This window comes from Mauremys mutica, chromosome 7 (assembly GCF_020497125.1).
Source record: "Mauremys mutica isolate MM-2020 ecotype Southern chromosome 7, ASM2049712v1, whole genome shotgun sequence".
Lineage (NCBI taxonomy): Eukaryota > Metazoa > Chordata > Testudines > Geoemydidae > Mauremys > Mauremys mutica.
In genome coordinates this window covers 20799612-20825891 of record NC_059078.1, presented here as the reverse complement: position 1 = coordinate 20825891, position 26280 = coordinate 20799612, and the positions used below count along the sequence as shown (strand labels likewise).

The window sequence follows — 26280 nt, the reverse complement described above, 5'->3', positions numbered from 1 at the left end:
CTGGCCAACTGGGAGGCCCCGGAAAAAAATCTGCCACTCGGTGCCCCGGCCGCTGGGCAAAGCCCCTGCGCCCCGACTCTGCTCCCTAGCAGAAGTGGTGGGACAGGAGAAGACCCCTGCTCCCACCCCACCCCTTGGAAGAAGCCTGGCAGAAGCGATGGGGTGGAGGGGGGGAAGGGAGACCAAACGCACCCCTCCCCATTCCTGGCAGAAGCTGTGGGGCAGCAGGAGAAACCCCCAGCACCCCAGCTCTATCCCCAGCAGCCGGGCTGGGTGAGCAGGAGATGCCCCAGCACCCCAACCCCGGTCCCCCACAGAAGCACAGGGAGGGGCAGGGGAAGCCCCAGCACACGGACCCGTGCTGGGGCCCTGGGCCTGGAGGCGTGCTCACTCCCTGGCACGACCATGGCGTCGCCAATCTTGGGGCTGCGGGGGGGTGTATGGGGGGGGATAGTGTTACCAACTTGCTAATTGCAGACAATCGAACACCTCTGACCCGCCCCTGCCCCTTCGCCGAGGCCTCATCCCTACTCACGCCACCCCCCCTTCCTCCATCATGTGTGCACTCACTCCCCCACCCTCATGGTCAGTGGGCTAGGGCAGGGGGTGAGTGCTCCAGGTGTGGGGGTGGGGGGCAAGGATGAGGAATTTGGGGGTTTTGGGGGGAAATCTGGGCTTGGGGCTGTGGGTTGGGGATGCGGGTCCCAGCTGGGGGCATGGGGGGTCAGAGTGTGGAGCTGAAGAGGCATTTGGGGTGCAGAAGGGGGTGAGGGCTTCAGCAGGGATGCAGGCTCGGGGGGGAGGGGCTGAGTGGTTTGGGGGAAGCTCCAGGCTGGGGCCAAGGGGTTTGGAGTGTGGGAGGGGGCTCAGGGCTGGGGCAGGAGGTTGGGGGGTGCAGGCTCTGGGAGGGAGTTTGGGTGCAGGAGGGGATTCTGAGCTGGGGCAGGGGGCACAGGGAGGTATGGGCTCTGGGCTGAGGCAGGGGGGAGATGGACTCCGGCTAGATGTTCAGGCTATGGGGTGAGGCCAGGGATGAAGGAGGCATGTAGAGTGAAGGAGAGGGCCCCCCAGGTCCCTGCAGCCCCTAGGTGGATGGGTGGCCAGGGAGGCTCTGTGTGCTGCCCTCACACCACAGGCGCCACCCCCACAGCTCCCATTGGTTATGGTTCCTGGCCAATGGGAGCTGCAGAGCCAGCACTCAGCATGGGGGCAATGCACAGCGCCTCCCTGGCTGCCCATGTGCCTACGGGCTGCAAGGACCTAGCGACTGCTTCCGGGGGCCACATGGCGCTAGGGCAGGCAGGGAGCCTGCCTTCGCCCTGGTAGCCGCTGCACCACCAACCGGACTTTTAACGGCCCGGTCGCCAGTGCTGAATGCAGCTGCCAGGTCCCTTTTCGACTGGGCGTTCCCGTCAAAAACCGGACACCTGGCTACCCTAGGCACATGCCTGTGTAGCTGAATGCAGGGCAGCAGCGTTCAAAACAGTGAGCAATGTGGTCATGGTGGGCATTGTGGGATACTGGGGTAGGCCAGTTATGGCTACATAACGAACAACAACATCTACATTAACACATTGTTACTTTAAGTTCCCGCAAACAACCCTATGCCTCTCGTCGAGGTGGTTTTATTAGGTCTGCAAAACAGCAGAATTTTGCACCTCCATTGTTCTGTCGGCAAAAGCTGCCTTTTGCCAGCAAAACCGTAGCGTAGAGAAGGCTTGACACTGCACCCCAGAGCTGCTAAGAAGCGCTCAGCAGGGAGAGCAGGGAGCAACTTTCCCAGTGCCACGGGGTTTTCTGATTTTCATCAAGTTTGCCTGGGTTCAGCCCATAGGTGCCTGGCCCAGTCCCTGAAACTTTGAGCCCCATTTCCAAGCAATTCCAAAGGCAACCAGACAAACCTTACATCCAGACATCGCGGCGGAGAAATGTGATTCAGGTTGAATGTAGAGCTTCTCTCCACTCAGCCAACTATATGCTGAGCTTCCAGGGGTGGGGTTTTGAGGCTGAGTGACGGGCGAACTATCATTATTACTGTTAGTAATGTCTGAAGGTTTGAACAGTTCTTAGTGCTGAGTTTTGGTCGGTTTAGAGATGCTGCTATCATGGCAAGAACTACTCTAAAGTGAACTGGGAGGCGATAAATCGATCCCTACTGGATCGATCGCTGCCCGATGATCCGGCCAGTAGTGAAGACATACTCTAAGAGACAAGTGACTTTCACATTCCTTTATTGGAAAAAGCTCATTCTATCCCTGCCCGAGGCAATCCGTGTTTTTCACTGTTCTTACAAGAAAGGCTTAAAAATTGAGAGAAAAGTGGACTCTGCCCCTTCCTCCTTTTAAAATTGGATACTAGATACATCTAAATACAGGCTCACGTGGCTTTTCATGGAGTTACTCATAGTTCTGGGACCCAGAAGTCCCAGTGCTCTAGGCAAAGAACTTCCACTTAAGCCAAGAGGATTTTTATGCCTGGAACAGTTGCAGGTCTGCGTTTTGGGGGCTTGTTTCCCCACTGCACTAAGCTTTGTATTAGAATATCTCTGCAAAGCAAGTGCAAAACACACACCACCACCACAGAATGGTAGAAAATCCACTTTGCACAGATATGACTGACAATATAAAAAGCAAGATACAGCAAATCAGGACCTCTGGCAGCGATAAATCCCAGAAATGAGGTAAGAATTTAGCACCGAGATCAGGTCTATACCACAAAGAGACTTGCTTGTACTTTCCCTGCATTGAGGCCCATTTTCAAATTTGGTCACAAGCACATCAGCCTACTTACTGCTGCCTTAGCACTGAAGCTTAAGTCTTGTTATAGAAGCTCTTTTGAAATAAGGGTCTGATTGATTATATATACATATCGAGAGAGAGAGAGAGAGAGAAAACAGGGTTAGAAGACCAATAAATGTCCCTTTAATATGCACTTTAAAAAGCCCCTTGCACAGAAACCATTTTCTCCTGTTTTCAGTGGTTCTCAAACTTCATTGCACCTTTCGACAATAAAAATGACTAAATGACTCCAGATGGGGGCGTGGAGGAGCAGAGCCAGACCCAGAGCCCTGCTGCCCTGGGCTGAAGCCCTTGGACTTCGGCTTCAGCCCTGGACCCCATTGAGTCTAATGCTGGCCCCAGCGACTCCGTTAAAATGGGGTCACAACCCACTTTGGCGTCCTGCTCAACAGTTTGAGAACCGCTGTGTTATATCATATCTCTGGAGGATAGAAAAGAACCACTTTTAAGCCCTAACTCTGTTCCTTCCAGTACAGCAACACAATTATTTTGCTGCTTGGCCAAACAGCAAGCGTTTCAATACAGCCAGACCTTAGCGAGCAGCCCCTCTGTCAGTGCCATTTATGTCCCAGGCATATGGCTTCAGCCACTGAGACACATCTGGGATTGCCAAACCCTCCTGCACAAAAACACGTCAGCTAAAAGGTATAACATTTGCTTGACAATCATGCCCTTTTTACATAAATAGCACACAGCTGGGACTGATTACATGTTCCAGCCCAAGGACACTGTCAATATTTACAACCAGAAGAAGCTGGTCATTAAGAAATATTGTTTATTAAAAAAAAATTAAAGCACTAATTCATTCTTCTAAATTCTAAGAGCAACCATGGAGTCATTTACTGGGAATCATAAATCAGGAGAGTGACTGGCCCACAGTCACTAGGGGTAAAATTCAAGCCCATGCAGAGGGCCAGTACCAAATAAGTCCTCAACCTGGGTGCATTAGGCTTGTGCTGGCCCTTTGCTCCAGCGTGAATTTCTCCAGGTGACTATCTGTAGGAAAAACTGCTGTAGGGTCGGATGATGGGAGCAACCACCTCTTTAGTGCTCTTCTTAAAAGAGGAAAAGATGTCTCATTAGGATCCCACCTGTAGGTTCTTTTTTGCCCCTGCTGGACTGTGCTAACACACTAGGAAGAAGCTTGCCTAAGTCACTTAGACCCCCACCCTCGTAGGGAAGATAGCAAAGACAAGGGACTCCTTAGAAAGTCTGCGCAGGAAGTTTGCCCTGCTGCTGCCCATGCCGTACCTGTTCTGTGGCGGGAGGACTTTGTTCTGTAGGGGCTCTCAAGCCAGCATCACAGTCACTTCTTAAAAAAAATTGGTTATGGGCTTCAGATCTGCAAACTTCTAGACTGCACGACGCCCCCTTCCCCGCACATCTGAAATTGCTCATGATAATGATGTTTCAATTTGAATGCAAGTAACCCGTCTTCCTGTCTACGCTGCTGCAATTACCACACGTCCGCTCGTGGTTGAAACTGAATTGTGCTGACTTCACACAGGCGGCAGATGGTTAGATAATGCATAAAGGGCCGTGATTAGAGGACAATGTGACGTGAATGCTGAAATGCAACCATCCCAGAAGCTAATGTTCCATTCAGCCTGGGCTGCAGCACTTACAGTTGTGAACGAAAAAGGGGTCACTGGAGCTATGTTTTCAGACAGAACACGGCCTCAAGCAGTACCGCAGAGCTGAATAACCCAGGATTTTAGGGATGTTCACAAGCTAAACTGGGATCTGAATTTTGCAAATATATTTCTTTATAATGGTCTGTCATAGGAAGATCCAGGCAGCACTAAGGCTGGGATGTGCAACAGGGCCTTACAGAGTTAGGCACCCAAATCTGTTCATATTCAATGGTGCTGGTTGCCTAATTCTCAGAAGCTCCTTTGAAAAATCTCAATCTAAAACTTTAGGGTGCTCAAAAGCCAGATCAGAAGTTTAGGGCTCGATTCAATCTTTAAGCCACTGAAACTCAGTTTGCAATCTCTCTAGTTGCTGCATCTGTTCAACGTCCCGCAGACAAAGCACCAAGGCACTTCTGAAAATCCCCTTGGCTGCCTACCTGCATCTTTGGGTGCCTACATTTCTTTAAAAATCTGGCCCCACATAATTTGCCTACGGTCACAGAGGAGCGCTGTAGCAGAGTAAGGAACTGAACTGTGGTTTTTAGACTCCCAAGCTAGTGCCCTCAACCACGGTTCCACGCTTCCTCTCTTAGGGCTGGGGAACACGACCAACCAAAGATTTCTACACAAATCAACAACCATCAACAGTGTGACCTACTGGACGCTTTTAAAATAGGTTGGACAAACACCTGCCAGGGATGGTCTAGGTTTACTTAGTCCTGCCTCAGATTGGGGGGCTGGATTAGAGGGCCTCTAAAGGTCCCACCCTGTCCTCCATTTCTATGCTATATGGTGTTTTTTTTAAAAGGGGTGGCTGGATTATGTATCCCAGCTGAAATGTGGCCCACGCTGTGAAGGGTCCATACCGTGCAGGTCTAGGTGCTAGTGATCGAACAGTTCCTTAGTCCAGTGCCAATAACAGTGATTAGCAGCAACAAAATAATGGCAATAACCTGCCCCAAACTACGAAAGGGTTTACATTTTATTTGTGTGTTTCAATAAACCATAAAAACTACTGAACAGATGTTCCTTAAACTGTCAAACAAAGAATAATCCACCTTGTCAGTTAGAGATGTTTGTTTAGGCAGGCCCTGCCCTGGATGATTTTTCAGTGCGTTGCAATCCAATGGGGAACATGCTCTTTGAGACCCTGAATACAGAAATTATGGAGAGAGAATTTTAAGGCCCTTATTGATTCTCCCTCCCCGGAGATGTGGTGGGGAGGGAGGAGGCAAGAAAATATTACTTGGGCTCTAACTGCTGATCAGAGACATTGCAACATCCTCATCTAGGATCTGATCCAAAGACTAACTGAAGACAATGGAAAGACTCCCATTGACTTCAACGGAGTGTGCATTAGTCTCCTACTTACCAGGTGATTACAGTCATACATTTTTAAGCCAATCAAAATGCAGATTTCCCAAGATATGACCTGTGTTCCTTAACCCCTGGTTTTCTAGATGCACACATGGGCAGCGTGTACTGTTTTAGGATGGCTAGGTCGCTTTCAAAGCTGGGTAAGTCCAGACGGGTGCTGCTTCTTTTGATCTGAATTCGACAGCTGTAAGGCACTGCAGTGGTCAATAGGGGAGGGCAAGGATAGCAGACCCGTCCAGTTTAAAGACTTAGTCTGAGACGTAGTCTCTAACAAACATGTTGGACCATGTTAAAGCACCATACTGAATGGCTTGCTTGGTGGAGCAGCAATGGGCCAGTGCTGCAGCAGACGTCCTCTTAGTTTCCCAGTTTCATCTCAGTCCCATTGACGAGCCAAACCAAGCGGAAGCAAAGTGCCAGGAATCCCGTGCCCAGGAGGTCGCCCAGGGCAGTGAGGTAGGGGATGGAGAAGTTGTCTGGATCCAGGGCCTTCCTCCACACCAGTCGCACAATTAGATCAGCCAGGTAGAGCAGGATTCCCACCTGCCCAAAGAGAAGACAGACCCAGCTGTCAGTGACAGGCATGCATCAGGGATACGGCACCTATTGCTAGAATACAGTCATTGTGATGGAGGGATGGAGTTCCTGCCACTAATTAAGACAATGGGAGACTAACCGTGAGCAGGACTGGGCCTAAAAAAATTTAGGGAAAAACAATCGGCCAGCCCCTAGAAGGTAACTTCTGTAGGCAGAGGTTTTATGCTTCTCTTTTACATTTGTGATTCAGGTTTTGTCTACCTCGTTTTCCTTGGAAATCTCCCTGGTCAATTGGAGAGCTAGTAGGTTTTTATCACATCGAAGATACGAAGCAAGTGAACCCTGAGCCATTGAAAAGAGAAGTGATATTTTATCTAGACTACTTAAAAATCTGTGAGATTTTTTCTGTTTTTCCTTCACATTTAACTCAAGATCCTGATAACCAGCTGGAGGAAAAACTTCTTCTCTGCTGGGTCCCCTAGAAATCAGCGGTGATGTTGCGGAGGTTCTGTTACCGGTGCCGTAATTTATTGCATGTATTTTCATATTTGGCTCTGACTGTGGGAGTGATTTTGCGATGGTGCATATGCAGAATAGCAACCCTTTAAAAAAAAACAACAAACAATTTCAACTGTGGTGCCAGGGTTGCGGGTCATATAAACACAGGCTAAGGATGGCAAGGCCAAGCCAACTGTGCAAAGAATTCACACACAGCTGCAAGCCTGATTGTAAAGGGAAGCAAAAAGAGGAACAAAATCTTTTACCCTGCAAGCTAATGAACTTGTAGAATGGCTCATTTAAAAGGGTGAATGAACCAAGAGCATCAGTGAGCGTAAGTGACAGCGACGTGTCTGTGAGTAGGACAATGGAGTGTGGGGGTGGGGAAGGCAGAACAGTGAAAGTATAAAGGGGCAAAGGCAGAACCGATCGAACTGGTGGTCTGAGGTTTATGTGTGGCTGTTATTTTTGAATGTGGGATCTCTCGCCATCTCAGGCCTCTTGGTGCTGGGTTTTCTCCTTGCTGAATGTAGCTCTGACCCACAAAGTCCAGTTCCCCCACCCCACAGATTTCCACTTTGGCATGTGAAATCAGCCTTGCCGAATTATCATGGATATTTAACCAGCCGAGCACAAAACCTGCTCCCTTCCCTTTGGCTGTGATGACCAGCAACAACAGGGGAGAGGGGGAGCAAACAAACTAGAGAGAGTTATTTGCCCACTAAATATATTATATTACTGCTGCAGTGGGACAAAGAACTACATGAGCCTGTACGACGTATCCAACATCTGGCACAGGGATGCTCCTGCCACTAATGTTTCCTGGGATTATGGAGACTGGGTGAGGATGGCAGTGGGAAGTGACAGGGACTAAGGGACAGCGACTGGGATTTTCATTGCTGGCCGATAGATTCACCCTCAGCTCAGCCGGGCTCTTTTTATTACCTGCAGCAAAGCAGCAGTCAGATAAAACATCACAAAAGTGAGGGTGATGGCTGTGTGGCCGCCCTGCAGGAGGCGAATGGTGTACAGGAACACCAGGTGTCCGGGGATAACCAGCAGGAACAGGACACGGGCTGACTTGGAATTCACCCCTGCAGAGAACACATGTATTAAAATGAACCAGAGCGGTTATTGCTTGAGGGGGAAAGCAGCATAAAGCTGTACATCTTTCAGTGACCACAGACATATCTGTGGATGTTAAATACCATTGCATGGGGAGGAGGAGAGAGACATGGACTGTTGACAACTCATTTCTGAATGATACTCAGCTCCTTAATATAACAGTTACTCATAATCCCTAATATCTAGTTGTTTTATCCATCCATCTGGATCCCACTCCTATCACCATATGAAGTATTTCTGGGACTGCCCCCAGCAGCTTTTTCTGGCATTAACCTCATAATAAAACCACGTTCTACGTACCTACTCAGCTCCATGATTCTCTCCTGATCCTCTTGCTTAGCTTCCCATGGCTGTTCCATTCAGATGTCCTACGCAGCTCCGGTCCCCACTCAGCTCCTGCTCTGAATCACTGTGATCCACTTTCCTAGCTCTGACTCTGCCCTATCATCAGCGCACAAACTTCCAGGGGAAAAGCAACTCATCTAAGAGTAACAGACTAGATTCTGATTTTGCTTGTGCCAGTGTATCTCCATTGCCCTGATTTTCCCAGCATCAGCGAGATCAGAATCAGCCCCACTATGTGCTACAGTCTGCTACTAATTCATGCACTGGGGCATCTGGGACGGCCCCAGTTACAATGGGTGACTCTCCATGAGAGTGAATTTCAAGTTTCTTTTCAAATGATCTGTTGCCAGTGACAGATACTCTGGAGACCAATGTTCCCGGTCCATTCATGGAGCAAGTACAGCACAGGCAATAGGAACAAGCTTCCCTCAACCTGCCCATTGCCAAGGTACCTCAACCCTGCCCTGGAGGTTCCACTCTACGGAAGAAAGAGGAGCTCACTCTCCACAACCCATTCGGTCCTTAGCCAGCCAGGGTGACAAAGAACGCTCTCGTTGGGATGATGGGTTTTGTGACGTGCACACCTGGAGTTCATTGTCTACCTGATGTGAAGAACGTAGTGCATGGATTAGGCCAGTTCTGCCTCATCTTGTAGGGCAGGACTCCAGGCATACTCCAGAAGTGCAGGAATGTGGAGATGCGGCTGGCTTGGATGGCTACCAGATTCCCACCAACACCTGCAAGTGCAAAATGCAACAATCCCATAAGCCTCTTCCCTAGTGGCAGCAAGAAGCACACACGATGCATTGGTCTCTAGGGACTTAGCAGAAGGTTGGCCAATCTGCATCTGCTCAGATGTGCAGTGGGCGTGGTGATTAAGGAAAGATCAACCCAACCCATGTGTCATTGTGGTGCTGTTTTATTCACATACTAGGAACACTCACAAAAATCACAGCAAGAGGAAAGTTCAGATGAATGTCTCTTTTTGGTGGTTTTATATAAAACATCTCCCCTGGATCTTCTGCTTGCTATGACAAATAAAACATTGCATGATCTCCAGCGATGATGCAAGTTCAGCCAGCATGAACTGATCTCTGGGAAACACCCAGTGCAAACAGCCAGTGCAAAGGCGGCAGCTGCTGCTCTCAGTTCTGCTTCTCGGAGGGACTCAGCTACAGAGACTTTATTGTTTAAATCACAAGTGAAACAGACAGTGATCATCCTGTTCATTTGGAGGCACCTGACGCACTTATTAAGTAAGAAAGCATCAGATGAGAATGAATCAGCCCTAACCATGTTGGTTAATTAAAGGGCAATTAGTTCCTTCCCAATTGTTTAATTCTGGCAAACATGAAATAGCAGCTACATTCTCCATTAGACCACTGACTATTCTAAGGAGCAATCCTGCATTGTCTATATGTACACGTGTGTGGTGGAGGGAATGGGATGCACTGGATAAAATAATAATGAGCTAAATCCTGCAGCCTTTACTTGTTTCTTTTCTCAGGCACACTCTCTCTCTCTGAACATAAGAATGGCCATACTGTGTCAGACCAAAGGTCCATCCAGCCCAGTATCTGTCTACTGACAGTGGCCAATGCCAGGTGCCCCCGAGGGAGTGAACCTAACAGGCAATGATCAAGTGATCTCTCTCCTGCCATCCATCTCCACCCTCTGACAAACAGAGACGAGGGACACCCTTCCTTACTCATCCTGTCTAATAGCCATTAATGGACTTAACCTCCATGAATTTATCCAGTTCTTTTTTAAACCGTATTATAGGCCTAGGCTTCACAACCTCCTCCGGCAAGGAGTTCCACAAGGTGAAAGGTGAAATTTGCCAGAATTAAAACCAAGTAAAGTCTTCAGGACTTGATCCAACAATAATATGACTGAAAGGGTGATATTTGCAAACCGACTCCCTGAAAGGGAACGCTCAAACTGTTCATGGGCATCTTTGCCCATGCAAACAGGGAATGCACAAAAACAGGGGCATGCTTAATTCTGCAGATGATTTTGGGACAATAAATTTTCGCTCTGAATTAGCAGTCTGTGTTAGCTTTTATGAACTCTGATCAATGGAATGGCTCTGATTTGATTTCCTAATATAGCTTTTTGGCTAATAGCACTGGAAAAGGTTTGTCATAAAGGGTGCATCTACGCTACAAAGTAAGATCAGGGTTAATAGAACCTGAGTTAGCAGACCTTGGGTTTGTTAATCTAGGGTTTGAACATCTACACTCATTTGTAACCCCAGGTTAGGAATTGCTGAACCCTGGGTCCCAGCCTGGAGCTCCAACATCTACACTGCATTATGCAGCCCTGAGTCCAAGCACCCATATCCCAGGCATTGTCTACACTATGTGGGAAAGTGGATCTAAGCTACACAATTTGAGTTACGTTAGTAGCGTAACTCAAGTTCACGTAGCTTAGATCTACTTACCACGGGGTCCACACTATGCTATGTCGACAGTTACTCTTCTCGTTCTGGTAGAGTACAGGAGTCGACGGGAGAGTGATCTGCGGTCGATTTAGCAGGTCTTTACTTAGGGTGACCAGATGTCCTGATTTTATAGGGACAGTCCCGATTTTTGGGTCTTTTTCTTATATAGGCTCCTATTACCCCCCCACCCCGTGTCCCGATTTTTCACATTTGCCATCTGGTCACCCTATATTTATTAGAACCACTAAAATCGACCACCGTTGCATCCATCACCACAGCGTCGATTCCCCAGTAAGTGTAGACAAGCCCCCAGACTTCCTAGCACCCTCCCAAAAGATGGCCGCTCTAGCTCTTTGTGTAGTGCGGGAAAAGCTGACTGTCCACCAAACTTGACTGACCAAAGGACAAAGAAAGTTGGCCCATGGGACAGTGGAATACTTTTGGTGGACTCCCAGAGCACAAGTCCAGTGGGGCAGCATCTGCACTGCAAAGCAACAGGGTTTGAACCCTGGGTCCCAGCTTGACTCAGGCTTGGCCTCGCCACCCCCGTGAGGTCGTGGGACCTGGGTCAGTGTGATTTGTGTGTAGTCAGAAGGGGGGTTAGGCTTGAGCCTAAGTTCGAACCCTGGGCTTACACTGCAGGTAGACAGGTTTAGCAAGACATCTTGTGGGTGTTAGAATCACCGCAGCTTAAAGAGCCGCTAGATGACAAAATGCTTTGCAGATGAAACAACGCTGTGATTTCTTAATGAATGTTAGTTTCCTCTAGAAAGAACCTGACTTGCACTAAACATTATATCAGAAATAAGTCAATCCAAAAGCCCAGGTTGTTTCCACAGTGGGCTAATCTTGATCATCAACATGTATCAGAAGCTTGGACTGATTGCACAGCTCAGAATGTCGACTTGGGATTGGAAGGAAATGGGATTTATGGTGATATTTTTGCAGTGATTTAATGCTTATGAAACTCAAGGTATGTCCACAGTGCAATTAAAAACCCACAGCTGCCCCTGTGCCAGCTAATTCAGGCTCGCGGGGCTTGGGCTAAGGGGCTGTTTAATTGCAGTGTAGACGTTCGGGCTAAGGCTGCAGCCCAAGCCCTGGGACCTTCCCACCTCACAGGGACCCAGAGCCTGGACTCCAACCTGAGCCCAAATGTCTACACTGCAAACAGCCCCTTAGTCGAACCCCAAGAGCCTAAGTCAGCTGCCATGGCCCGTCGCAGGTGTCTAATTGTGGTGTAGACAGACTAACAGCAACCCCCAGATGTCGTAGGCTGGGGTTATGCAGGCTTCCTCCCCACAGCTCTGCCACCTCAGTCACACCTGCAGCCCTGACCTGCAGCACCTCCTGCTATTCCACTCCAGAGCCTCTCCCAATCTGAGGGCGTGTCTACACTGCAATCAGAGGTACGACTGCAGCTCAGTTTGGCATACTCACACTAGTTTTAACCTAGCTAGCATGGCTCAAAATAGCAGTGATTGGCACAGACCCCAGCGCAGGCTAGGAGCGTGAGTATATACCCAGGGTTCTGGGCTTGTACAGCCCACGCCACTGCGTCTTCACTGCTATTTTGAGCCACCCTTGCATGATTACAGCTAGGCTGATTATGCCTACACAAGCTGCCATCACACCTCTGACTGCACTGCAGACATAGCCTGAAACTGCCCATTGTGCTGCAATGTGTGAAGTGGATAAAGCAAAACCCAGACGAGACCACCATGTTCTCTGGTAACATGAGCTGGCATGTGAACCCAGCCCTCTGGGGGTGAAAGGACAAAAACATAACCCGCTCTCAACCTACCATTAATCACGGGTGTAAAAACCGCCATGCCTTCGAAGTTTGGGTCAGTTACAGTTTTGTCCAAGATCAGCCCACCAATGCTGTTAAAAATGACACAAAATGAAAGCTTATTACCGATCACCTGTTACCAGGTGCGGAATACAGAGACTGAGACAAGGACTAACTGTCCTTTTTGTTCTGTGTTAGTACAGCACCTAACACAATGGGGTCCTGAGCCACGACTGGCGTTCCTAAGTGCTACCAAAATACCAATACCAATGACAGTTATACAGGCTGCATTTGACTATGCAGCAGATGTGTTTGTTTTATGGAAGACATTGCTCCAGCAAAGTGCCTCTAACAATGACAGGTCCGGAGACCAGAGAATTTAAAACCATGTCACTATAAATTATCACTGGAATCTCAGACAGGCAGAATTTTTCTTTTTTTGGGGACACTGTCCTGGACCTTGGATTAGGTTAACTGTTATCCCTGAAAGAGAGAGAAAGATCTTCACAGGGTGGAGAGTGGGAAGGGTGGTTCCTAGGTTTACCTGCTGATGCTCATTGCAACAATCACCGGCTGCCATCCAGACTTCAGGACTTCAGCAATAGACGGACTTTGCTTGGCAATAGCAACCCAAAGAGGAATCATGATAACAAACACAGTGCAGATCAGAGGCGAAAGGTATTTCACATCTGGCATGGAAAAGAAATTCAAAGTTAAATGCGATTTACATGTCTCCAGCTCCATAAGATTGTAAAATCTGACTGGACACCACCATTACATTCTGACTGACTGAAAGAAAGGAAGCAGTGCTTTGGACTGAAGTCTTCATGTTTTCCCCCACCGTCCGTAATTCACCTGTGAAACTCACCGGCACAGGACAGTACAGAGGCCAAGAGATTAGGAGGATTTCAATCAAGGTAGGTAGCTAAATGAATCAGGATGTCCATGCCGTTTCATTAGATTGGATAGAAATGTATATTTCATTTCAGGGATAAGTCAACCACTAACTCACTGGGGCTAAGAAGAAACTATTCCCATGGGCAAGTTATGCCATAAATAGATATGAGGGGGCATCTCACCCCTTCCTCTGAACCATCTGGCACTGGCTAGTGTTGATGCCAGGGCAGTAGACTAGTTGGACAATTGCTGTTTTCTGATGCTCCACACATCAGACAGCTGAGGGGCAGGTTTTTACTTGCTGGTTTACATGCATTTCTATTAGCTACATTTCCCTTTGGCAGTAGCATAACCTTGAAACGATCTTCAGAAGCAAATGGTACTTAAAAAATGCTGCCCTACAAGAAAACAAACATGACTCAGCACCAGAAACACCTTCAAGCGATGGGGATTGTGCCAGGCCTTTTGATATGGTAATAATTTGTCTACAGGGCTCTCCATCTGCTCTCTGTATTAAGTCAAAAGCTGAGCCTGCTGCAACACAATTTTTGCAGGTATTCCAATATATAAAGCAAGCTTGATATGTGCATTTTTCCAAAGATATTGTCAGGGCCTTAGGTTAGGAATGTAAGATAGGAGCATTAACCTTCATAGAGTAATATCTTATCATTATGAAAGCTTTTTTCCCCACAGGGAGGTACTTACCATTGTGCACTTCACCCACCACTGAAATGCAGCCTCTTCTGGGGTGCAAATGGCAGCTGTTTAACAGCGCACAGCACCCCCTCAAGCCAGCCAGGACAGGAAGCAAAGACGCACGATGGGACACCCAACCGAGTCAGATGCTCAATATCCCCTTGCTCTTTTGGGCATTTGGCAATTAGCTTATTTTTAAACCCCACACATACAGGCTGTTCACATCTATAACGTACGATCCAATGCCCACTGCAATGATTCCCATTAGAATCTGGCCTTTGGAACCAGTTCTGTCACCCTTCCTCAGGAGTAGTATCTTACTCGGCAAGCAGTCCACTGATTATTACTTGTTGAGTGAAATACTACTCAGTGCGAGGAAGGATGGTGTAATCAGCCCCGAAGCATTAAGAACTGGAAGGAGACACGTTGATTTTAAAAGATTATAAAATGCTCTACTGGAACGAGAGCATTATACCTCAGGGGGGAAATGTAACTTTCATAGGCATGTAACATTCTGGGCCTTCTAGGATTCATCAGTATCCTTAAGGGAATATATTTCTCTGTGATCAAGGCAGGGTCACATGCCCTGTCCCACTTCCCTCTCACCTCCATTGAAATACAGAAGACTTTGGAAATCTGGGAATTATGAAAACCCACCAATTGGGTGATGTCACATTAGTGACTGACGCAATGTAACCAATCCCCTGCCACAGCACTGCTGAATAAAACTCCACCAGAATTTATGTCCTCTCCAGCCAGACTACTTGGCTGCAATGATAGTCCCCTAAATTCATGGCTGCACATTACTGTATTTGTACACTATGGTATATGTTATCACCTTATTCCATAATGCAGTCCCTGAGAGATATTACTGGAGATGGAGATGCTGAAGGCCAAGCCCGTTTTGTGTAGGCAGATGCCACGGCATCTTGGGAAACTGCACACTGAATGAACACATTTCTGAAGTATAGGAGAACTAGAATGAAATGATTATTGGACCTCCCCCAGCCTCTTTCTCTCTGGGAAATGGATTCAATTGTTCCCCTATTTGTAGGCATGTGGAATAAGTTATTGTAATAGGAAACAGCTGTCTCACTCATCATTTCTACTCTGTTTTCAGTGAAACTCTGGGTTTAGTTGTTACCAACTTTTTATTTTTTAAAAGATCCTCAACAGATTAAAAAAAAAAACAACAAACACAACCCTGAACCTTTTCTCTTTCTAGGTCAGGCCCATGGTACTTTGCTTAGCAATTTTCAAACATCAATTAAAGCATAAATCACATTTCTCCCTTGCTCCAAAAATGTACTGTGCATTTTCCAGGCTCATAGAGGAGAAGTAGTTCAGGTGCCAAGTTTTTTAGCCAATTTGTCGCCTCTAGGATTGTGTCTACACAGCAAAGAAAAACCTGTGACTGGCCTGGGCCAGCCGACTCAGGCTTGCAGGGCTCGGGCTGTGGGGCTGTTTCATTGCTGTGTAGACTCCCTCCCACCTTGCAGGGTCCTAGAGCCTGGGCAAGCCAGATGTTTACACAGCAGTGAAACAGCCACGCAGCCTGAGCCCCGCGAGCCCGAGTCGGCTGGCATGGATCAGCCACAGGTCTCTGCTGCTGTGTAGACATAGCCCCAGGACATGGTTAACACAGCAGTCACAGCACCGGCCTAGAGTGGGTCTCTTTGGAGAATATACTCTCTTCCCCATTGCAAGATGATAATAATGCTTTGTGCTCCCACAGGATCTGAGACATCAGCTAAGCCTCACAATAATTTTATGAGGTGGGGAGCATTATTATTCCCATTTACACGTGGGGGTGCAAAGGCAAAGAGAGCATAAGTGACTTGGCCAGTGTTGCAGTGATTTAGTGACAGAATCCCAGTCTTCTGCTCTAACCACATTATCCACTGAATGGTCTCCAAACCCTTACAATAAACCGGACAGTCATAGGACTTACCTACAAAGCCTTTTCCATCTCTACCTCCATGGCCTATGAGACCACTCCCTGTTGTAATGCTGTGTCCAGTCTAGCTTTAACATTCCCAGGAATGTGGACGCTTCCCTCCTACAACTGAACAGCACTCCCTATCAGAAGGCTTCCCCAAGAGCTGAGCCGCAGGGCCTCTGCTATGTACCTTACCTATGTATTTAAAGAGGGTGCTGCTGATTCCTGCTAGCAGAGAAAGGGTTATCAAATCTCCAAGGCTCGCTGCTATGGGAGTGGCGACGTTGTCTGGGTTTATCCCCACCTTCCTCGCACCGATGATCACGCCGATCATCACCAGACCTAGGGAAGACACAGACCCGGGGTTCAGACTCAGAGGATGATGCTGTTTTGGGTGTTGGCACCACTGCTCCACACTGTGCCAAGGGCTGCCCTGGTTCTGGGATGGCCCATGGGTGGCTTTGCCCATACTTGGATGCTGCACCAAGTGGAGTTTGGTCACCCTCAGGAAATGGGCCCAGTGTTCTCACTGTACTGAAGAACACGACTCTTCCACAGGCCCATACACAGCAAAGCAAACACCACAGCTCAGTGGAGATACCACTGAATGGCCCAAATGTAGATGCTTTCATCCCTGTCACAGAGTCTCTACTGGCTTGAAGTGGGACCGGGAACAAAGCACATTAATAGATATGCACACAGTGGGTACGCAAGACCAGGCAGCAGAAGCAGGGGACTAGAGTGGTGCCATTCTCTGGGGTCACATCTAGATTCCACAGCACAAAGGCATTTTCCAGAACAGTATTCAGTATTATTCAGATTTTTTTTTACTTGTCACCGTAGCTAGGAAAGACCCTAACATTAGCTGAAGGTATGTCAGCAAAGTCCTTCCTTTTTACATCCAGTCAGATCTTTGGGGGAAACAGAGGTTAATAAAAGCTGTGAGGTTTTTAAAAAAACTTCTGAGATCTTGTCTAGTGCTTCTCAGCACAAGCACCTCCATTGTTCTTGGACCCTGGCCTGGGTATATCCGTATTCTTGGACTTGTCCTCTTTTTCTTAGAAGACTCCCTGTGTGCAGGGCTGCTGCATAGGGTTGCCAATTTTAGTTGGACATATTCCTGGAGGTTTCATCACATGACATAATCTTTAATTAATTAAAGACTAATCTTTAATTCCTGGAGTCTCCAGGACAATCCTTGAGGGTTGGTAACCCTAGATACACAACACATTGCAGCCCACTCACTCACTAATAAGGATGTCATGGTGCCCTCTTGTGGCAGACGTGTGAATTCCTACTCTTCCCTTTAAACAGACCCTCCTTACAATGACATCATTGTGGAATGGCCTGCCAAGAACTCAGTTCTGATTATCTTCATCTCACAGAGAGGGCCATGAAGATAGAGAAGTGAAGTCCAAAAAGTGAGTCAGAGATGCAGCCAGGAATAGAACTCAAGAGTGCTGACTCCCAGCCCAGGCTTTAAACACGCGATCATACTAATCTACCCATGACCTTCCATGAGGAAAGGGACAGCTCTGACAGCCATTCCCCATCACTTGTCAAAAGCATACCACGTTTCCCTAGATCGGCATGCTCCTAGAGAGAGGTGTGTGTGAGAGAGATGCTGTGAAAGAGCAGTGTGTGTATGCGTGCAGTACTCTTTATACTTCAGAGAACCCAGGGCATTTTGCACCGTGTGGTACCAACTTTACCACACGTCCTGGCAGCAAGGTGATTACAACACCCACTCTGCACTCAGTCATCACTCACACTCAGCCCCGAGTGTTACAGGCTGTCTTACTGCAAGATGGAGCACCCAGAGCTTTTGGATGGCCACTTTTATGTGTCCATCGGTGAACTGCATTACTGATTGGCTGGAACGCTGGGCTTTGGATCTGCTCAAAGATCTTCCCTGGGGTCTTCAAAATGATATATGATTGGCCATCAGGGAGAGACAGGAAGGGACTCCTCTGAAGGATGGTGCTTTTAACGTAGAGTACCCCTTGGTGCTGCCCTGCAGTGGGAGTGAGCCCTAACTGGTCTGAAGAGAATCCCAGTGGGGGAGGAGCGTCTGAACTTTCAGAGCACTGGGAACACAATGAATTTCTTTCCTTTCTTAAAAAAAAAAAAAGTGTGCGAGTTTAGAGTGGATGGATGGTGCCAGATGTCTGAGGACTGGCACTGGGGGCAGAGCAAATGAGTGGCCCACTCTTTGGATGCAGCAGAGGCCACAGAACCCAGAAATCAACAGATCATGGGGGACAAAAATGAACGAACAGGGACAGGGTGCAGGACACAGGCACAGGGATTTTAAGGGACATGGAGAGGAGGAGCACAGACAACACCTGCAGCTCCAAGAAGGCATTCAAGGAGTCAGTAGACACCACCCATGAGAATTCTGTGCAGATGTGTCCATGAATGAGGAACCCAAAAAAGGCCCCAAAGTCACAGCGAACCCTCACATCCAACGTCCTTCTCTCGGACTGACGGATGGCACCACCTTGACCAGTGCCAGGAGGAGGCTGATGAGGAGGTTTTTGGACTTTCCCTGGAGACTGAAGTCTTCTCTCCACGGCACAGGTACAGCGTGGATGAACCAGGGCAAGCTGCCCCCATCACACCAGCATGCCTCGTCCCCTAACTAGGGTTGCAAGGGGAGCACTCTCTCTCCAGTGCATTCAGTCCTTGGCCACCCTAGGTGTCAGTTTGTGGTGGTGATTTCAATAATCCAGTAATGTTTTTGGGATGTGGCTACCTGTCCACTGGAAGTTCCATCAAGACCCCAAAATGGTTTCACGTCAGCTACTGAACATTGTCCCAGATGGGAAAGGAGCAAACAGTTCATGGAGAGCAGGTGTGCATGGAAAGGGTGGTTTCTTGCTGTCCCAAGTTACCGGGTGTGGTGGGGTTAACGAGACTCACCTAGGGAGAGTGCAGCTATGAACGCTGTAGTCACGCTGCTCGCACAGAGAACTGCGGCCTGATTCAGCTCCACGTGCCCCTTTGAGATCGCTCCCAGGATGACAGCAGCTATGGCAGCCAGCAGCCCCACTACAGTGGCCTGTACCTGTTGGGCAAAAATCAGCTGGTAGGCAGTGTTCCATGTTGGGTCAGTGACCCCAAACACATGCACAGGAGACTGCAATCCCATTCATCACCAACAGCATGGCACTAATAAGACAGGGGGGATCATTCCACCCCCCATTCAGGAAACTGCACCCCTGAAAGCCAAACTCCAGCTGATTTCCTCTAAGAGAAAATCCCAATTCCATCAGAACACTCACTAGAGAATGTAATGAGCTGGGTAGAGTGGATGTGCTCCATTGCCCTCTACTGGATCCACGGTGTGTCATATGCCTTATATTGTTAATGGAGATTCTCCTTTAGATTAAGTAAAAAGAGCCTGTGCTTTTGAAGCAGGAGGCACTGAGTTCTGTCCCTGCTGTTGCAATGAAGTTTTGGGTAGGCAGAATAATTATGAAGTGATAGGTGATAGCTCAGTGGTTTGAGCATTGGCCTGCTAAACCCAGGGTTGTGAGTTCAATCCTTGAGGGGGGCCACTTAGGGATCTGGGACAAAATCAGTACTTGGTCCTGCCTAGTGAAGGCAGGGGGCTGGACTTGATGACCTTTCAAGGTTCCTTCCAGTTCTAGGAGATGGGTATATCTCCAATAATTTAATTTAGATTTGTGAGGATATTTAGGGGCCCTCCTGTAAAGGCTCCATGGGATGCAGGTTCAGAAATCCCAACCAAGCATTTCAAACCCTTACAGAGGCCTGAAAAGTCCAGATGTCAATACAGCAGGAGGTGTTTCCAGCTCCAGCTGGAGTTGCTTACCTGAATCAGGGCTAAATTGCAGGTGGCCATTTTCCACTGTTCCTGGGTATCATCCATCTGTCCAGTGTTAGCCTAGAAATCAAGAGAGAAAGTGAAAGGCCTGATGCTCCTGTGGCACTGGCAGCAAGAGGGTTTCACTTGGACCTTCCAGGAGAGGGCATGATGACAGATGCTAGCCAGTGTCCCCAGTCTTCCTCACTTCCCCCTTTCTCATTAATGAGAATCCCCCTGCCCTAGCCTCTGAAGGGCACCAGAGTTCAGCTCTTGTCTCTTGCAGCGGGGGTAGGATATCAGCAGACATGCTGGGCCAGACTTTCAAAGGCAGGTACCTGAGCTGCGTGCACCATGTCTGCAGGAGCCAATCCCATGTGTGCATGCCCACCTAGTGCCAACATCCCAGTGCAAGCTCTGCAGCGCTACAGACGAGCGTGCAAATTCCAGGCTTGCAGCGTCAGGAGCCCAGGGCTGCCAAGGGATGGGAATACGCTCAGAAAAGCCCCATGGTTTAGCCACTTCTTCCAGATACTGGAGGCTGACTGTGGCCTTTGACAGAGCCCATAACTGTCTGGGACCATCTCTACTGGTGCTGCTGATGGAAACCACTGGGGTGATTGTGCTGTGCAAACTGAAGAGAAATGACACAATAAAAAACAAAAAAAGCCTTCTTTTCCAACCTCAGCCTTCTTCCCACAAGGGACAAACACCCTTCAGAATAAGACTCGTGGAAGGAACAGGCTATAGATGCCAAATAGTCCCTTCCATTTTCAGGTTGCTCAGATTCCAGTTCAACCCACGTCAGACACAGAGCACAGCTGGGCCATTTTTTACTATTTATTCCTTTCAAGCAGTTTTGTGGCCTGGCCTGTCTCAGGGGCATCCCCCAAAGCAACAAAAGAGCTCCCAAAGGACAGGTCACGCTGCTGCCAGAGGGGCTAGCTCATGCCATGAGTTGCAGAAGCTACTGAAGGTCTCAAGAAGTCTGGGGGGTGGGGGCGGAGACTTAGGAACATCCACGTGCTGGTCTGCTGGGACAGCTCACTGCCAGGGATGGGAAGAAAAGCTTCAGTATTCATAACAGTCAGCAGCCATAGTGAGGGACATCTCAGTAGTGCAGCTCACAGCTCACCACTGGTAGCCAATGTTCTCTTTTGTCTCTCTCAATTTTTGCAACACCCTCCAACACTGGACACATATGGATGAATCATCCTTTTAGGAGCCAACCAGCTGCAGAATCAGGGCACGAACCTTATTTAACACTCGCTCATACCTGAAACACCTTGTTTCAGCTTAGCAGGGAAAGGGTCTCTGTTTCTCTCTCTCTCTCTCTCTCTCTCTCTCACACACACACACACACACACACACACACACACACACACACACAGAAGAGGATGGGGCCTTTGTTTCTCTTTCTTGGTTGGACACACACGCACACACACAAAAGTAGGACCCCTATAGGTCAAAGAATTCCTTCCTGCTCAACTCGGCCCCCTGCACCCCCGCAAGCTTAACACTTACAGCAGTAGAGAGTCTGGATGCCAGGGTCATTTCAAGGTTACCCTTCAAGCCAACCAGGGCAGGAACCAAGATAAAAACTTCTGTAATTGTCCGAAACACATCCCAGTGCTAAAAAGGAAGGCAACATGAAGAACGTCAACCTCATCTAACGCCATTCTGCCTACTCCTTGTTTTGACCGGATATGGGTTCCCCCCCACACTTCCTGTCCTAAAACACAGGGCATGCACTGTGAACAACTGGCATGCTCCAACCCCAGAGGCAGCTGTAATTTGATGGTGGGTGAAACAATTTTTGAGTTTACAAGTGTTCTCTGATCTCTTGGGTAGATAGTCATTAATAATATCTCATATTTATGTAGTACCTATTATCATCCAGTGTCACAACAGTCAAAACAAAGAGAGATTTTGAACAGGGTATAAAAAATACTTGTGCCTTAGGGCTTAAGACAATCTCTATCTATTAGGAATTATAGCTCAGTGGTTTGAGCTAAACTGCTAAACCTACAGTTGTGAGTTCAATCCTTGAGGGGGCCATTTAGGGATCTGGGGCAAAAATCTGTCTGGGGGATTGATCCTGCTTTGGGCAGGGGGTTGGACTAGATGACCTCCTGAGGTCCCTTCCAACCCTGATATTCTACGATTCTCTCTCTCTCTCTCTCTGACACCTTTCTGGAAGCATCTTCCCACTCTGGGTTTCTGGATACTGAACTTGATGGACTGCAGGTCTAATCCAGTATGGCAATCCCCATATTCCGATGATTGCCTTGGAGTTGAGTTACATGAAGCTGATGTTTCAAACTGTGATGTTCTATACGATCTGAAATCTCAAGTACAGTAGAACCTCAGAGTTACGAACACCAGAGTTTCAAATTGACCAGTCAACCACACACTGCATTTGTAACCAGAAGTATCCAATCAGGCAGTAGCAGAGACAAGAAAGAAAAGCAGATACAGTACTCTGTTAAACGTAAAGTACTAAAAAAAATAAAAGGGAAAGCAGTATTTTTCTTCTGCATAGTAAAATTTCAAAGCTGTATTAAGTCAATATTCAGTTGCAAACTTTTAAAAAGAACAACCAGAACATTTTGTTTTGTTCAGAGTTACGAACAGCCTCTATTCCCGAGGTGTTCATAACTCTGAGATTCTACTGTGGCTTCAGTGACTAATGCAGAAATACTGTGTGACTTATTTGAATATGGTACCTTCAAAGATAACGTCTGGCCATGCACTGAACTACTGTATATTCAGGAGGTAAGGAGTCATGCTATACCCAGAGGAGATCCTAGCAGAGAGAAATGACACACCAGACAAGCTTAGACGTTTCTGAAGTCTGCAGAGCTATTCTGAAACTGATCCCAGCGCTGCAGCAAGACCCCTTGTCAATTACTGTGGAAAATTTGATTCTGGGATAAACTGTGAGGTGGACTATCGAAGTGCCTCCTAACGTCGCTTCCAAGTGCTCTGTTGCCCAATGGAGCCAGTTAGGAATACAAGGATCAAATTTACTCCTGGCATAAGTGGATGTATCTCCCACTTACACCATTGTACGGACGTCAGTGGCCTGGCATCTCAGCAGACGTTAATCCAGCTGAAGACACTGGGTGCTGCAGGTATTCAGCACCTTGGAAAAATCAGGCCACAGATAGACCTAATTTAATAAACACTCACAAGTGAGGAAGTGGTGGGCAAAACATCGCTTCTGATTATTCTGCAATGACGACCTGGAAAAATAAGCTACAGGATGTTAAGAGCTAACATGTGAGGGGAAAGGCATACTAGTCATACTACCTGAAAGTCTTTAACTTTTGTTTGATTTTGTCAATACCTAACTCAAACACTTGGAACACATTTGGGAAAAAAGAGATCTTTGTTAATTAAAGAGGTGGAGGGATGTTTGAATCTTTAAGGGCTAAGAAAGCTTCCCTCCAGTACACATTTGATCCTTCCAGTGAGTCTTCCAGAAAAAACATGAAGACCAGACTTGATCTTCTTACTGTAAAAAAAACAAAAAAAAAATAGGAATAACTTTACCTCCCGCCACCCTCCCTCCCCGAAGCTTCCAGGTTTTATACATAAAAAGAAGCCAAAAAAGGACAGAAACACAAGAGTTTAATTTCTTTTGCAGGCCAACTTTAAGGAGCATGGTTTTGTCATACCAATACGTTCTTGAGTTTCTACTGTATTCTTCAGATTCCTGTATGGATCTTGCAGGCTTCAAGCCACAGCAGGCTAAGTTAATGGAGTGCCTTGCATGACTGGCAATGCTTCGTTTTACATATTGTATCTTTTATATGAATTACTTTGTGGGACAATGGACAATTAATTAAAAATGAAAAAAAGGAAAACAATATTCAGGTCACTTCATTTCCCCCCCATTAGAGAGTCTCCTTGGTAACGTGCCAGGAATCCAAGGGCAGTATTAATGATTATTATTTGTACTGCAGTAGTGCCTGGAGCCCCATCCTGGGCTAGCCCCCCTTGTGCAGGCTGCTATATAACCGGAACAAAGAGTTTACAATCTAAACTGAATGAAACACAAAGATCGAGGCCAGTTTTAACACAGAGCAGTGGTTTTCAACCTGTGGTCTGCGGACCCCTGGGCATCCGCAGACTATGTCTAAGATTTCCAAAGGGGTTCGCACCTTCACTTGAAATTTTTTAGGGGTCCGCAAATGAAAAAAGATCGAAAACCACTGATATAGAGGAACAGTCCTCAGCAACGACAGCTTCCCAGGTGGAATACTCCAGCTAGATTCTGTGGCGTTACAAAGGGGTACAGGACCAAAAGCAGGGCAGGGGCCCTTCACATCTGCACTGGGGACAGATCAAAACTGAAATGAGCTGGCCTGTGCTGTGCTGGAATACTGGGTGGCGCAGCAGGTCAGGACTGAGGTGCATTAGCAGAGCCGGATTGGGCAGTCGGTCTGGAACAACAGATGGGTGCAGCAGGTCAGGACTGCAGCCCAAGTGTGTGGAGGGGCGGGGGGAGGAAGGGAGATGCCTGAATAAAGACTTCAGGAATGAGTCTAAGAATAGTAACATCTTCATGATTCCTCCCTCCCCATCAACTCCAAGTGAAGTGAAAACAGGTTTAGGAGGAACGTGAACATGCCCTGCAGTATCGGAAACCTACACTGTGTTAATGTCACGAAACTAGGAAGCGAAACTCATGAGAAACCCAAAATAAAACTGACCTCCTGCATTTCACTGTCCAAACTAATCCAAGCAGAAAAACTTAAACATAATACATTGCATAAAGCAAATAATTTTATAAAAATCCCTGTCAGTGCTAACAATCTCATGTACTACAAGCAACAAAAGATGAAAAATACTTCACACATATGGCTATAATCTGGACAGCATCTCACTGAGGATGAAAGAGAAGCTTTATTCCTGAATTTTCATGCTTGAAATGTAATCCTCCTGGATCAAACTTGATTCCTCACATTAATGGAACATAGTGGTCCAGATACCGACCTGTGGTCTGCAAGGTTTGTGCTTCTCTAGCAGTGCAAAGCCATCTGGAAGCCAGTTCAACAAGTTGGCTGGGAATTCCTGTGGGGTAGGTGGAGGTGTCTAGCCAGAGCAGTTCTAAGCCATACTCCAGCCACAGTTCAGGGAGCACATCATGGGCATGACTAGAGCACTAAGCCATTCTGGTTATCCCCAGAGGGAGGAACAGACTCTGAGGGGCTGCTACCAGTCAGGGCATCCTAGAGCAGCCTTGAGGCTACTCACTGGGGATGCATAAAGCTGACTTACCTCCACCTTCCCAGCCCCTCTAGTTGTGTCAAGCACAGCTGAAGATCTGGCCCTCAATACAAATTCTATCTGTTTAAATTAAAGTACAAATAGATTACTTTGCATACATCTCAGATGTGCTATCATTTAACATTCGGAACCCGTCATTGTGCCAACTGCAGCCCTGAAACAGGCAGGTGCACAATTCCAGGAAATGTACAATGGGGTGACAGAGTACAAAACAGGTCTCATTGACTCTACAGTCGATTTCAAATTCGAACTGAGAACAGTTCATTTCTCCCTTGCCTACACGTTTTAATTCCTCTGTCCCGCTGCTACTACTTAGCTGGTAACCTGGTAAAGCAAATGGGATGCAGTTCAAAAAGCAGTTGCTTTTACTATAGTTTTTTTGCTGGTGTATTAGCCTCTGATTTGGGAGCTGTTCATTTGACTGTATCTGCTTTTCTATCATCTCAAAAGACCCATGGAGTGCATCTGGCAACTTCCTCTCCCAACCTGTTATCACCATGGATCAGCTGATGCTCAGAGGACACAGTGTGGCCTCTCTCCCTGGCTAAGCTTGCAAAGTGGAATAAAGGAGTTATCTCGAAGAGCAGCCAAAAATAGAAAGCATCGCTTGGTGCAGTTCCCATCCCCATGGCTTCTGTAGGAAGCCAAGTAAATCGGAGGTGCTTGCAGCCACAATACAGAGGCATTTACTTTCCACCTGCCTTCCTTCTTCCCCTCACTCATTCACAGCTTGCAAAATATTGGCAGTGAAATCCTTTCTCCATTGCAATCAGTGGTAAGACTCTCTGGGTATGTCTACACAGCAAGGGGCAGCCCGCAACAGCAAGTCTCAGAGTCCGGGTCTACAGACTTGGGCTCATGCTATGGCACTAAAAGTAGCTGTGTACACAGTCAGGCACGGGCCCTGAAGCCGAGGGACAGGGTAGGCTTCACAGCCTGAACTGCAACGTCTACACAGCTGTTTTTAGCCCTGTAACACTAGACGCGGCTCTGAGACTCGCTGCCACGAGCCACCACTTGCTGTGTGAATGTACCCTGTTAAGCAACTGCTTGCGGCTCTGTGCTTTTGGGGGTT

General features: G+C 47.6%; 1 protein-coding gene across 4 annotated transcripts in view; it reads right to left on the bottom strand.

Moving 5' to 3' along the window:
- Nucleotides 1–2262: 2262 nt before the first annotated feature.
- The window catches only part of SLC41A3 (solute carrier family 41 member 3), a 35643-nt gene continuing 11625 nt past the window's right edge, over nt 2263–26280 (bottom strand). For 2 of the 4 annotated variants that reach the window (XM_045024801.1, XM_045024804.1), the window contains 10 exons: nt 21435–21542; nt 19920–19991; nt 19004–19148; nt 16277–16423; nt 13094–13238; nt 12562–12641; nt 8917–9051; nt 7790–7938; nt 6608–6688; nt 2263–6352 (listed from right to left, as the gene is read on the bottom strand). In XM_045024801.1, the coding sequence (XP_044880736.1) occupies nt 6167–6352; nt 6608–6688; nt 7790–7938; nt 8917–9051; nt 12562–12641; nt 13094–13238; nt 16277–16423; nt 19004–19148; nt 19920–19991; nt 21435–21542 (1248 nt within the window). In that variant the 3' untranslated portion in view covers nt 2263–6166. The remainder of the gene's footprint in view (nt 6353–6607; nt 6689–7789; nt 7939–8916; nt 9052–12561; nt 12642–13093; nt 13239–16276; nt 16424–19003; nt 19149–19919; nt 19992–21434; nt 21543–26280) is intronic. The other 2 variants (XM_045024802.1, XM_045024803.1) reach the window with 1 other exon arrangement.